We start from the raw sequence: 15204 nt of genomic DNA on the forward strand, positions 1-15204 counted from the left end.
TTTTTTTACTCATCTATTACACATATATAAAGTTTTAAACATTTGGAGTTTATATTTTCATGTCAAATTTCATTGAAATAAATTTAAAACTTATAAAATTATAAAAAAAAGTATACATATATAACATTAAAAAATATAAAATCCGGGTACAAAAACCCGAATTAAAAACTTGGACCCGCGACTTTTTAAGCCTAGCTTAAATGTCTAAAAATTACATTCTGGCTGGGTCCGGACATTGCGATACTCAGACTAAGGTTTTGCTAGGCCTATTTACAAATATTTACAAGCAAAAATGTATTTAAAAAAAGAATTGTTAAATTAATCAACCGAACTAATGTCACAAAACTTTTGAAATTTTGGACTTGCTAAATTAATCCAAACTATGCCCAACGAAAAATAAAAAAGGATAAAAAGTGCCCACTGAATTGTATATCATTTTGATTTGTTGAAGAAATTGAATTTCAGTTATCAAATAAAATTTTGGTTAGTTGGTCCCGTATTGCATGGATGTGTAGATAAGTGTGTAGATAGCAAAACACATGTACTAAACATTAGCATTAAAAATATTCTTTTGTTGACGAAGAAGAATAGAAGATTTAAAGAAGATCAAAAGAACCTTTTATGGTTGATATATAAAAGAATAAATGATGATGATGAATCAATGAAAGAGAAAGAGAGAGAGAGAGAGAGAGAGAGAGAGAGAGAGAGAGATGAAGAAGCAAGGGCACATGGGAACAGTGGGGCATGTGGAGAAGATTCAGAAAGCTTCTTCTTTAATTTATATTGAGGTGAGCAACAAGGAATAACATGGATCCACCCTTTTCTTTTGGGGGTACCCTTCAACTCTTCCGATTAAGGGCATGTGAAGAGCTTGTTGTAGGCCAGGCTAAAGCTCTCTATATGGGGCCCACATTTCTAAAAACCACACCAAAAAGGAAAAAAAAGGCCAACAAAAAAAAAACCCCACAACACCTCCACCACACGCAATTGTGTACCAATTCAATTTCAATTCTATCATATACACTTTAACACTAGAAAAGGTGAAAGCACCTGCAAACCATTTCTCTATCAATGGATTGATTTTTATGTCGCATTCTTTTCCATACATTTTCCTTTTTAAGGCCACGTCTGTTAACCCATAAAAGGTTGATGAGATAAGCTATAGCCCAAATCAGTGTTGGATGCCAAAATTTGGAGATGCCCCTCCTACATCAATTAATTAATAGGGAATCTTGTAAAATTTACCAAGTTAGGTTTACAGAATTAAGCTGCTCTCAGGTTATAGCCAATTAAATTGCTAATAGCTATGGGAAGGGTAGGAGGACCAACTTTGTGAGGCTTTTTATTTGTCTTATTTTCATGGGTTTTTCTTCTAGGCAAAGATTAAAAAAGCACCACCATCTTATAATGATGGGCACCATTTGGAATTAAGAATGCATTAATTAAGAGAAGTTTAACGATTTTGTTTTAATATAGTTTCAAAAGATTATTTTCTAAAGTCATGAGAGAAATTTAATACCAAAAAAAGCTTAGAAAATATAAGTTGATCTACTTTCTCACACATCAATAGAATGTTTTTAAAGTGAAAAAAAAAATCATAATCTATGTTTTCAAAGATTTCAAAAGTAGTTTTATATATATATAAATCCAAAATTTTAGAGTGTAAAAATGAGTTTTTAAACTTCTTAAACTCTACGGTTTTAAAGCTTTATCGGATTTTTTCTGTACTTTAAAATCCCCGACAAAAAATATATACACACACATATGATTTTATATATTTCTTTAAATTTTATTTTTCGACTAAAGCACACGTTAACATATAATTACATGTTAAGTTAAAGTCAATTTAACATCTTTGAGTAAATGTTGAGAAAGATATCTTCTTAATATTAATGAAAAAATAGCATGTTGTTTCTTTATAGAATACATTTTGAATAGGAAGGTCTTGAATAGATACATTGATAAATCAAATTTTCATCTTTTTATAAGTCTTTACTATCACATATTTCTTTTACATTTGTTCTTTAATTTAGAGTACATGCTGCATAATTTCACATGGAAAATATTTATACTTTGTGAAACATCTCTATTTTTCCAATTATATAAAAAGTAATCAAAATTTTTATCTTTTCCCATATATTTGACATCGTATATTTCTTTTGAATTTGTTCTTCATGTACAAGTTAACAAATTTTCATGTTAATTTTTTTTTAAAAAATCATATACATTGATACACTTTTGATGTATTGATATACTTCTAAACATACAAAAAGTAATGAGATTTTTATCTTTAGTCAGATTTACGATATCACCTATTTTTTTTTTTCAAGTTTATGGTTTAACTTAGAACACAGGTCGCATAACCCCACCCATGTTAAAAACATTTTGACTTCACATATCTCAAAACGTTTACAACCTTTTTTATCCTTCATTTTCCATCAAAATATGTAAATTATGAGAAGCATTAACCACCAATGAAACTGATGAGGCTTCAATTTCTTGGCCTTGTTAGTAAGCATATACTGGAATTCAAAAGTGAATAAATATTCTGAAATGAAATTGACACCCACCATATCATATACACTAAAAATTTAAAGAAGCAAAAATAACCGAAATTCTCCAGCCAATGCCAGAGTTGCATTAATATATAAAGTAATAAATTAATAGTGCAAAAGGTCCACTATTGTCGATGAAATGTTTCTATATAGCATGAAAGAGAGTCTGAGAGACATCTAATGCAAACAATTTTCTATTGTTTTCTTTCCTTGGATTCTGGATTTTCATGTTGCCAGGTTTCCTCGTCACACATGGCTTGCCCTCACTGAATTCATTTCATGGCAACTAACAACAGCTATGGAAGATACGATCCATTTCTTCTTTCTTTTTTCCTTTTTTTTTTTAAAGTAAAAATAAAAACCAATTCTTTCTTACACTATTAATTTCTTCTATATTGACACTTAATCATACTTCCACTGTGATGCTGGCCACCAAAAATTAAAGAACATAATTAAGTTATTTATTTATTTGTTGTTGAGTAGTTAGTGTTTTTCATTTCTTCGATTAAATACTATATACCGTTGATTTTCATTTTTATATCGAGGATATATATATATATATATTAGGTAAAGAACCTATAATTGTTTTCAAAGAAAAAAAAAATTGGAATAATGAGAGAAGATAAATCATAATAACCCATAGCTAGTTCCAATCGTCAAGCATGAATGATGTAAATAAACAAGTATTTTTTAAAGGCAAATTGTATTCCCAAACATGTGTGTATATGAAAGAGACACACACCCTCATATCATCAGAAGCTGGGTCCAGGAAACCTCCCATCTCTGTGAATAATAATAATATTTCACAAATTCACACACATCTCCATCCCTCTCCTCTCTCTCTCTCCCCCTCAACCTAAAAATCGCTGTCTCTCTCAGTAGTCTCTGCAACCCATCATCCTTCTCATGTCTTCTTCCCCTATAATCTGTCACCCATGAATTTCATGACACAGTCATTAGCCACTCCATAACAATAATAATTCACCTCTTCTCTCTTAGCTAGCTGGCCAGAGCTACCCTTATATTTGATTGTTCCAGGCATATGTCTCTTGCATGTGTAGATAATTATTTGCAAATATTATTGTCACATTCATGGCTTTTCCTCCCCACAGTTTTATGTTCCAATCCCACGAAGACAATGACCATCTCCCTTCTCCAACTTCCCTCAACTCTCTCCCTGCTCCTCATTTCTTCCATGGTATGCTCATTTTATTTTCTCTCTTTTCTTCAGTTACACTATAAACTACTCACTTATATATTTGTAACCAGAAATCTACCGGAACCTCTTAAATGGGCTCTCTTTCTTTGCTCATTATATTTATGTATGTATGTGTAGGTGCACCATTCATGATGAAGAGATCGATGTCGTTTTCAGGGGTGAATGACAAATGTCATGAAGATCATCATGTGCATGGAGATGAAGATTTGTCTGATGATGGATCACAAGTTGGGGAGAAGAAGAAGAGGCTGAATCTTGAGCAAGTTAAGGCGCTTGAGAAGAGCTTTGAGTTGGGAAACAAGCTTGAGCCTGAGAGGAAATTGCAGCTTGCTAGGGCCTTGGGGTTGCAGCCTAGACAAATAGCCATATGGTTTCAAAATAGGAGAGCCAGGTGGAAGACTAAGCAATTGGAGAAAGATTATGAAGTTTTGAAGAAACAATTTGAAGCCCTCAAAGATGACAATGATTCCCTTCAAGCTCAAAACAAGAAACTTCATGCTGAGGTAATAGCTTATATTAAATTTTATGATTATGCATTATTCAGCTAAATGCTTGATCTGGTTTTATTCTTCTTGATCTTGAATTGATGATAATATTTTAATTTGTGCACCAAGATCACAAAAGAACATCAGCTTAATTTTTTAGCTCATGATCCCATAAAGATAATGGTAATTAATTAATTAATTAATTAACTTCAAAGTTCATTGCGTGTAACTGAATTTAGTATTTTTCTTGATTAGTTGATCATAACTTTGAGGTGTCAGATCCCAGAGCTGCCCTTCAGGAACATAAATTAAATTAATCTTAGTTGCAAATATTTAATACAATTTGATAATGATTTACAGTTAGTGTCCCTGAAGAATAAAGATTCAAATAATGGTCAAGTGATTCATCTGAAGAAAGAAAATGAGGGTTCAGCGAGCAATGGAAGTGACAACAGTTCGGATATCAACTTGGATATCTCAAGGACACAAGTGATAACAAGCCCTGTTTCGTCATCTCATTTAACAAGCAAGCAGCTCTTTCCCACATCAACTAGGCCTGCAGCTGGAAGCATGACTCAACTTCTACAAGGCTCATCAATTCCAGACCACCTCCAGTGCCTCAAAATTGATCATCATCAAATGGTTCAAGTACAAGATGAAAGCTTCTGTCACATGTTCAATGGCATTGAAGAGCAGCAAGCAACAGCTAGCAGCTTTTGGCAATGGCCTGGGCAACAAAATTTCCATTGAACACCAAGTCCTTTTCTCCTAAAAGTAAAATGAAAAAAAGAAAACGATTATCAATACACATCCATTACGTAATTCGGGTATGCCTAGTGAGATTAATTAAGAGGAGATTTTAATTAGTTTTCTTCCTTATTATGATGATCATCAGTTTCAATTCTTGTATTTGAAGTAGATTGGTATATAGAACTGAACCAAATCAGATTTGGTTCAATTAATATTATCAGTGTGGGAAGTGACTTGGCTCTGAATAATACACACTATCTTTTCCTTTCCCATACTCTGGGTCATTTGGTGAATTGTGTGACACAGTATTTGCTAGATTAATTACTTAATAATTTGATCATAGTATACGTATGTATATTTTGTTTGAATTTTGAATTTTGATTAAGATACATGTGCTAGTGGGTGGTTTTCCAGCTCTGATAAGTAGCATGGGCAATGAAATAAATTTAAAATTAATTACTAAAAGGGATTCTCTTGCAAACATTGTTTAAACCTTTTGAAGTGTTGTGGTGGGTACTTTGGAATCATGAGTGCATGATTTTTAAAAAAATTGTATGGAAGTCCTTTTGGAGAAAGGTAGAGTAGTGGGTGGGTAGCTAGCTACCAAAATGTGGGTAACTTCATAAATCAGAGAGCAAAATCTACTTGTGAAGTTAAAATGAAAATGATGATGAAAGAATCAATTAACAGTAAGCACTACAGGGAGCAGAGGCAGGGAAAGGGGAGATTCTAAGCACACACATTTGGACATTCCAAGTGGAAACAAGCCGAAGGAGAACAAATAGAAAGAGAGAGAGAGAGAGAGAGTGAGAGATTGAATTAAAGTATGTCATTTGTATGTTATATATTTTCTTATTATTATTTTTTTTCTGACAAGTGAAAGGATCTAACTGTGCTGCCCTATCTGTGAAATATCCATGTGACCTACTGCCACCATTTCTCTACCGTTCATCAAAGCAACAACAATATATCTTTTTTCTCTGTATGTTTCAGTCATTGTTCAACTTTATCATTCACTGTGATTGTAGGCTATGGCTACTGGCTTGGCATGGATTCAACGAAACTGGCTAAGAGATTAATGTAACCGGCCAGCGAGCACTATAAATTGAATCATAACGGTTAGGAAACAGAAACAGCAAAAGATAACCTTTATATGATTACTATATGTTTTGAGTATTGATATGTTCAACAGAATCAATTGCTTGGGGTGTTTTTCACCTTACTTTTATTTCTCTTTTCAATTTATTTTCTAATTTATCGGATCCATGTTTATTTGGTTTTAACTCTAAATGAGGCCTGCTAAGCCTCATACCACCTTGACGAATATGGCTTCGTTTGTTTTAGTTTTTGACAGCTCAAAAAATGACAATAAATATCCGTTAATTTTATTTAATAACTTTCGGTGTTTATCGAATATCCATTTAATTTTTTTTAATGGCTAGAGTTTCCCTTCCTCAGAATTTGGGCTTCCAAAGCATTCTTAATAATATTAGAAGACCGTTTCTAAATAATTAAGAATCTATTTGGGTGTAAGGCCCGTATGGAATTATTTTTGGGAAGCTTTAAAATAATTTTGAAAAATTTTAAAATTAATTTTGTATTTTAATTTTTTTTAAAAAAATTACTTTAGGTAAAATTACCCCAGTCTATCGTAGATTTAAAAAAAAAGGAAGAAATAATTTTTCAAAATCTGATTTTTCAAATCAATTTTATACTTAATATAATTCTGTATATATTCTCATATATATATATATATTATAAAAGTTCAAAATTATCCTTATTAATAAGAAAATAGAATCATTTTTTTTTTTGATTACATGAGACTATTGCTCAGATTACAACTCATATTACATGAGAATATAACTGATATGTACAAATTAGATTATAACTGGGACCAACATACATCAAAGCTAATGGAGCGCTGCCCAGATTTTTAACCCTCTCAAATATTCGAGGGATGTCTACTCCTCGCACTGGGACAAAGAAGCAAACTGCCTTCACTCAATTTTTATTTGAGGAAGAAAACACCCCCACATGCATTGTGGGGGTTCGAACTGCTGCTCTCCAAGTTGGAGAGCAGCAGCTCTCACCACTCGGCCTTTGGCCGAGTGGCTAAAATAGAATCATTAATTTTAAAGAGATTGTTGTTATTACTAATTATACTGAGATAATAAAAAAAATTAATAATATAAAATATTTATTTTAGTCATTAGTTATTACATATACACAATAAAAGTATTCAGTATATATGTTCATAGATGTGTAAATAACTTTCATTCAACATTGTATTTAATTCAATCATTTACATCTTACAGTAGTTTAATAGTAAATTTATCAAACATATATGATTGTTTTAAAACTCACAACACATTATTTTTACAATACAGTTAACAATGATTAATATAAAAATTACATTATTGCACTAAGTTTAACATAAAAATCACCCTAAATGCTTGATAACAGACAAATAACACCACAATTTGTGATTACTGTTGAAAAAAATCTCAACTGAAGTTAACGTTGAACTAACAGATTCATACTAACACAAGATCAAATTAAAAAAAAAAAAAAACAAAATTCTCGGTATGTTTGTGATCATGATTACAAGAATATCAAGGCATGGAATGTGGGGGTATCATGTATATGAATTAATTTGGTTGAAGACTAGTGCATGTCACATGATTTGAGAGATTGGTCAACTATAACAATCATAAAAAAAATGAAACAAAAAGATCTCTGGTTAGATTTATTTTTCTTTCTTTTTCATTTTAAGAAGGAAGAAGAATCTACCGATTAACTCATTGGAACTCGGAAGCCAAGAAAAAAATAAACGTTTGGTTATGTTTTGTTTTTTCACAACATCAATGAAGTAGAAAAATCATGCATAAAGCAAATTGTACTATTTTTCAAGTCATGTGCTTATCATATAATTGAAAATTTTTTTAGCACAATTGCGGCTGCAAAAAATACTTTGATCCGAATTCAGTGGTTAGATAATATTATCTAGCTATAATTTATCATGTTTTATTATCATTAGACAATGTTATTTGTATCAACTAATTCATTATTTTAAAGTGCACAAGTGACTGCGTTAAAGAATTATCATTAAATATAAAATAGATAAATCTTTTTACTACTTAATAAATTTTGTATTTTAGTACAATTAATTAACGCAAGAGATAAAATTTTGAGCTACTTTTATATTAAGGTACTTTTTTTGGGACCTTACAATGAGATTGATTCTTTCTTCCTTTTTTTCATTTTGACTGCTGAATTAACTTCTGTTCACATTTGTAGTATTCTTAGGCCAAACTGTTGATGAAGTAAAAAGTGAAAAAAAAAAAAAAACAGTTAATTAGAATAAAAAAATAAGTTATTCAAATCTCTTATGAATTTTGCTGCAGAATGCAGAAAGGCACATGGTAGTAAAAGGAGAGTTTCTTTTTGTTTTTCATTTTCTGTGTCTGGTTGTGTATGGCTTGCAATGACTGAAGAAAAAAGAATCTCTACTATATATATTTCATGAATGCAATCGTTTTCATTCAAAATCGATGCATTATTGTATAAGAGTTTACATTGACGCAGGCTTGTGGGGAACACTTTCTGATGATCAGAAAAAGGTTAAGGCTGATTCAACTGTCTGTTCTGTTGAAATTTCAAGGAATCTACTCATGCCTAGCTCTAGATTATAGTTTTAATGTTTCAATTAAATCTGCTTTGGACCTTTTTGCACTTTGTCAATTCTGGCATCAAGTGATCCAATCTTCAGGCAAGATAAATTTTAATTTTTCTGTCCGTTGAGGAGGCGGCCCTATCCTGATGTCATGTCATTAACACAAAAAGAACAGGCCATTCATCAAAAGAAGATCCTGAGAGTTTGGCTTGTGTAACACTGGACAATGTTTATGGCAGGAACACACTGTAAATCCCAAAAATTAAGTGCACAAAAGAAATTTTAAGATCTGTCTATACATAAACACCAAATTATCAAAGAAACTGACTCACCAGAAATGTCTCAGGGTCTCTCTCACCACTTGCAAAAGCATTTTAGAGAAGTAAAAGGTAAATTACTACATAACAAGAGCTTGAAGAGATACCTTCAAGCCTTACAGATCATAGATTACATAGAACTTTAACCCCATATCATACGATTCAAGCCCAACCCAGTTCAAATAAACGCTTCTCAATTAGTTAATTTGCATTAAGAGGAGTAATGACTAATGAGTAAATGGTATTGTGGATTTTATACACATATACTGTTACTAATGTTCACCCTCGGCAAAGGCTATAACGTTAACATACGGATCCAAAATAACAAGTCTGCCATAATAACGTGCAAAGTTCTTAATAAAATTCTGGCTAATCATCAGACTTGCCTATGCTATTATCAGACACACTTAGACCGTTCATCCGCATACATTTCACCAAGAAGAGTGCCCATTTATTTTTTGGAATACAAAATTTTAATCTGTCTTTATGATTGTTTGAGAACTTTCCTTTAATTCAGTATAGATGCAGGGATAAAGTCTTGTCGAGCTTTTCAAGCCGGTGGATATGATAGACGGACGAATGGATAGTGAAATCTGATGAAGCATCAGTATCAGCCATGAAGTTCGGCGTAAGTCTTCCAAATGTCTTCATAACTGGAAAAACATCCCAATTGTTATATGATCAAGAATGCAGTAATGTTAAGCTATTAGTGGCTTGAATTTTCAGTTACAAGTTCCTAAGTTATTGGTTCCTGGTCTGATGTGGCTTCCACCTGAATGACCAAGGAATACAACCGAAAGTTCTTTTTTTCATTTACAAAGATCACATGCTTGATGAATATTTCCTGAGATGGTTTGCTGGAGGCAGGAACGTGATGGAAGCCGATTAGCTATGTAGGAGCCTAGCTATTTTTTGTATCTTCTTATTGATAAAACAGCTAGACACAGTTAGAGATAAAAGATCTACCTGCCCAAGTTTTGTAGAAGCTGTCTCCTTTCGCCTCTATTATGCATAAGAGGATCCACCGCTATAATGAAATGATGATCATAATATTGAAAGAACTAGATTCAGTTCCATTTCTTTGTCTCTATCTGAGCGGCAGATTTTGAAACAAGATTGCTAATATCTTAAAGATCCAATTCAAGTAATCCTTAAGTTTGAAGGTCATCAAGAAAAGTAATAGGTTGACAAAATGAGATTGTCTTTCATTAATGATAAAGAAATGTATAAGGATTAGAGTATGTTTGAGATGGCTCTAGATTGTTAAATAATAATTTATTTGACAATCTAACATTCTAAATATATTTAGTTAACATTTTAAGAATCGCATAATTTAAAAATCTGCTTCCTTAAGGATTTAGTAAATAACTGTCAACTAAAAAATATTTGGAACCATCTTTAAAAAATCTGATTATTAAAGAAAAAATGCCCAAAATTTCTTCTTAAATTATTCTACTATTAAAATCACCCCTCTGGAAAAAAATCTCTTTTGCTTGAATCAGAAACCCTAAAATTTCTCTCATCACTCACGATCGATGCAAACAAACCAACTCGCTGGTGACTATTCTGATGCCGATAATAATCAATCACGCCGATTAGACAAACATAAAGGTAACTTTTGAGTTCTTCAGCTTTGAATTTTTTTTTTTCCTAGGATTTACGTTATTGGGGATAATTTTGTTCTAGGTTTTACATACTATGGATTATAATCATGCTTAGGTTTAAAGTACTTGTGGTTTCTCGTTGCAACAATGGCCGGCGAGTGGAAATCGTAGTTATTACCTTCATGGTTGCTTGCATGGCTTGTATGAGGGGGTTTTATAATGATAGCCTTCAAGCTTGTATATCTAAAGCCATTAGTGGAGCAAAATGTGGCAACGATGCTGAGATCGCTGTGTGTTGTACAGTGTAGTTACAGAGTTCGTTGAATTTTGATTGTTTAGACTCTTGAGAGAGATTTGGAGGAGTTATGGTTTAATATGAGTTAGAAGTTAGAACTAACAAAGTGTTGGCTCTACTGGCAATGGAGTCCTCTTAAGTGGCTTGACTGGGTTTGCTTCCCAGTTCGAGTCGCAGGGAAGTCGCCTTTGTTGGGAGAACCTGTGCCTCTCGGTTCGAGCGGAGACTTCTAGTCTGGGTTGTGGTACGGGCTTAAAGGTACCTCCCACAGTTGGGGTCCTCCCCAAGATACCTCGTGGTCAAAACCAAAAAAAAAAAAAGAGTTAGAAGTTAGAAATTAGAAATAAGAAATTAGGGCGATCCTTTACTTTAGGATAATGACCCAGACAACTTGGGATTTGCTGTTAATTGAGTGAACTAAAGTTTTTATATTTTTAGAAATCTGGGCTTCAGTTCTGTGATTTTGTTTACATTGTTATGGAAACTGAAGTTTCTTGATCATTTGTTGACAAAGGAAAACTTGTTGACTTATTTGGTGCATTTAGCTTTGGATAATTTGGGTACACACTTGTGGGGTCTCTGTATGATCTTACATGGCCCAGGAAAGTGAGATATGCTTAAGTCCTTAACTGTCATTTTTCGCCTTGATCTTAATATGTTCCGAAGTGTTATGTTATTTTCTGTGAATGTATGGATGCTGACTTCAATTGACTTTTCTGGATTGGTTGTCGAATGCTGATTTATGAGAAGAAATAGTATAAAAATTAGGGTCAAATTATCAACTGTGAGATGACAAGTCTACCTTCATGAAATTTTTTTAGAGTTCATCATACCTATGATATGAATGCATAAATAAAAGTGAAGTATTGAAATTGATCTCTATGCGCCTTGGTTAATTTCATATTTCCCTAGATCTTTCGTTTGCACTCGAGTAAGAACTGTAAAATTGTACTCATTAGCATGAAGGGTAATGATAGTAGTTCGTGACACTGTTACTTTTCATTGCTTATACTATCTGTTGTCTTGCTTTGCACATACCAAAAATGTAAGTTTATTGGGTTATGATGAATAATTGCCGCCATTATAGTTAATCATCTAATTTCGTGAAAAATAATCTAATTTTCTTTCCTTTTTTGCTCTCTTTTTGATAATTTGGCGTAAAGATTTGACATCTGTTGGATATCGTTTTCTATTTGATTGGTTGTTCTGAATTCATTTTCGCATGTTAGATTCCAAACCAAATTTGAATCATATGCTTGTTTTGTTTTGCTCTATCTCAAGCCAAGTTCAGTGTGTCTTATTATGATGAAATTTTAGTTATGAACAGGATGAACACTATTTGTTCTGTACTTTGCACTTTATAATAATTTTGATGCGCTGATATTGTTCATTGCATTTGTACATAAAGATGAAGAGGAGAAATTATGATCTGACAAAAACTATTTAAGATCTTTACAGTCGAGATAAATTTATTGAGTGTATATAAAGGAGGTGAAAGTTGAAAATCGTTCAAGAACTTCATTTTTTCTAAAGTTGGATGGACTAACCTGATTAAAAACTTAGTAAAGAAGTTGGAAGATCATATACTAAAGTTCACTTGAAAAATAAGTGGGATAACATAAAAAAATGAGTGAAAAATATGGAGGAAACTAAAATAAAATAAGAAAAAAAAAAGGTTTAGGATGGGATCTTGTTTTGAAGACTATTAACGCATCTCCAAATGGTGGAGTACTACATTAGAGGTGTCTAGCTAGATTGTTTGATAGTTTGGAAATTTTCTTCCTTTGGTAGGATCTTTAATTCACTTTAATACGACACCGACATATGTAGGAATTTCCTTAAGTAAGCAGATTTCGATGGAAGGTATTGATCCAAAGTTAAGAGGAAAATTAAATAAAATGTATTTTAAGACAACAACTAGCGGTGACCATGCTTGGGCATCATCTGAGAATACTGGGATATCTACTACTAATCCGGTTCAAGTTAAAGCCTTGAAGAAAGCACTTGTAATTCCAATGAGCTTGTTCCTATTGAAGTTTTTAAAAGGAAAAAAAAAATGGTAAAAGAGTGGTTGCAAGAGGGAGGAGCTGCAAAACTGTCACGACAAATGTGGAGGTTGATATTCATCAAGAAAATTATGGTGGTAATGTTCATGAAGGTCGAGAAATGGAGAGATTGGGAAATGATTTTACTGCAAGTTTAATGAGTGGATAATCTTATAGTTATATTTTTTCGCAGACACATATATATAATGTTACATTTATATGAAGTACTTTGACTACAATAGTTTCACACGCATAAGAGTTTATATAAAGATTGAATTTTTAAATTTCTTTTGGCACTCGATTTACTAAATTTTTAATATTAAAAAAATTATGAATCAATTTATTAATAATAATGATGATGATGATGATGATGATGATGATAGTGAATAACTTTTCTAGTTAAAAAAATTATTAAAGTTGAATTTATTGCAAAATAAAATAGTTAATGAAAAAATGATTTAAATATGTAATAAAAAAATAGAATATACTCCAAGAAAAAAGCAGTGAAAAAATGATTTGCATATAATATTCTAAAGAAATTACAAATTAGTAAACAAGTCTATTTTTGTCATTACACATGAAAACCACACTTTTGATTTTTACTTACCAAACATGTACAGTAGATTATTTCACAAGTAATTGTCAAATAATTTTCATTTAGCAAACACATTGCTAAATTATTTGTAATGTTGATTTTTAGAGAATCAAGTAGAAGTTGATCCCTTGGGAAGCAAAAGCAATCCCAGTACAGATCTCTAACACACTTCTCTGAGTCAGGGTTCCTTCATCATCAAATCGTAATCTCCTATGTGACTCAAGCTTATAAACTGCTCGTGTGACTACAGTAGAAAATTTACTAAAATGCCTTTGAACAGAAAGATCTTTATTCTCCTGGGTGCCAAGGTTGTAGAAGCATGGCAATTCTTTCCTTGTTTTCGGGAACAAAGTCGTTTATTACTACAATAAACAAGACCTAACCCGAACCATGGTATTTCGGTAGGTACCAAATTAAGTATACCGCGTCTGACACTTTCCTAAAAGAGAAAATTATATATTGATTTTCCCTTTAAATATTGTTTAGAGACATTTATATCCTAACTCAATTTATGACTCTTCTAGAGTGTCTATATTCTGTGGTATATACTATATACCATGTACACTGATCACTCCTCTTGAAAAACCATTTCTAAGATATTCTTATAAATCTGCGTGAGACCCTCTGCTCACTTCAACATGCTAGGATGTGTACTATGCACGCCATGCATGCATTTTACATTTTACTTGTAATTCTTTATGGAATAAAATGTACTCGAAAAGTGAAAAAAAATGTACAGCCTAAGCTCAAGTCATGCAAAGCTCAAGTACATATGCTAGAAATAATAGGCTACCAGTGCTAGTGTATAGAAAATATAAAGCTATGTATCAACCAACAACCGATTTACTTGGTATCCTTGGACAATGTTCGTAGGGGTTTCAGTTGCAAGCATTTCATCTACAGCTCGAATGAACTTTAGCTTGAAGTTTTCAAATTTGTCGGTGTTTTTTATCCGCTTAAGATCTCACAAAAGTGCTCAACATTTGGGAAACCTCTTTCTGATATATCAAATATCCTGTCCAACCACATTCATAACTCGACCAACATTTGAAACTGATTTTCTTTTTCTTTTATAAATTCGAAATCGGCGCCAATTTGATGGTTACTTTGATTGGATGAAAATACCACTTCATTTGTTTTTATTATATTATGTTTGAGTAAATAAATGATATAGTTTTTTATGGAAAAAAATTAAATTTTGATGAGTTGTTAAAAGATTATATAATTAATAATGTATTGATATATTAGTTTGTTTGCAAAAAGTCTATCCCTCTTTATCATGAATCTTTTATGTATTTATTCAAACAATACTACTATGTAACATCAATTAATGCAAGTAGTGCTACGTATCCTATACTTTTTATTCCAAATAATATGATATTCGTCAATTGATTGGTGAGATAATACAACTTATCACTTGTCATATGACACATTATTTAAAATAAAATTTGGGGAAAATTTTGGAATGCCTATCAATATTCAAATAATTTATATAAAAAGTTAGTAACACTAATATTATTAAGATTATTGTTAAACAACAATTTCAATATGAACTATTTTTCTAACGTGACTAAAATGTATTACCCACATAAAGTCGTAAGAAAGATTGAATGAGATTATGCAACGTACGATAAGATCTTATATAAATAACAAGGTAGGCTGTTTC

At 31.9% G+C, this 15204-nt stretch overlaps 1 protein-coding gene across 1 annotated transcript; it reads left to right on the forward strand.

Moving 5' to 3' along the window:
* The first annotated feature begins 3286 nt into the window (after positions 1–3286).
* LOC18039580 (homeobox-leucine zipper protein HAT7) lies at positions 3287–5283 on the forward strand. The gene is made up of 3 exons (XM_006431073.2): positions 3287–3753; positions 3892–4277; positions 4620–5283. The coding sequence occupies exons 1-3, from the start codon at positions 3648–3650 to the stop codon at positions 5007–5009; spliced, it is 882 nt and encodes a 293-aa protein (XP_006431136.1). The 5' UTR covers positions 3287–3647; the 3' UTR covers positions 5010–5283.
* The last annotated feature ends 9921 nt before the right edge of the window (positions 5284–15204 follow it).

The sequence above is a fragment of the Citrus clementina genome, unplaced genomic scaffold (assembly GCF_000493195.1).
Source record: "Citrus clementina cultivar Clemenules unplaced genomic scaffold, Citrus_clementina_v1.0 scaffold_6, whole genome shotgun sequence".
Lineage (NCBI taxonomy): Eukaryota > Viridiplantae > Streptophyta > Magnoliopsida > Sapindales > Rutaceae > Citrus > Citrus x clementina.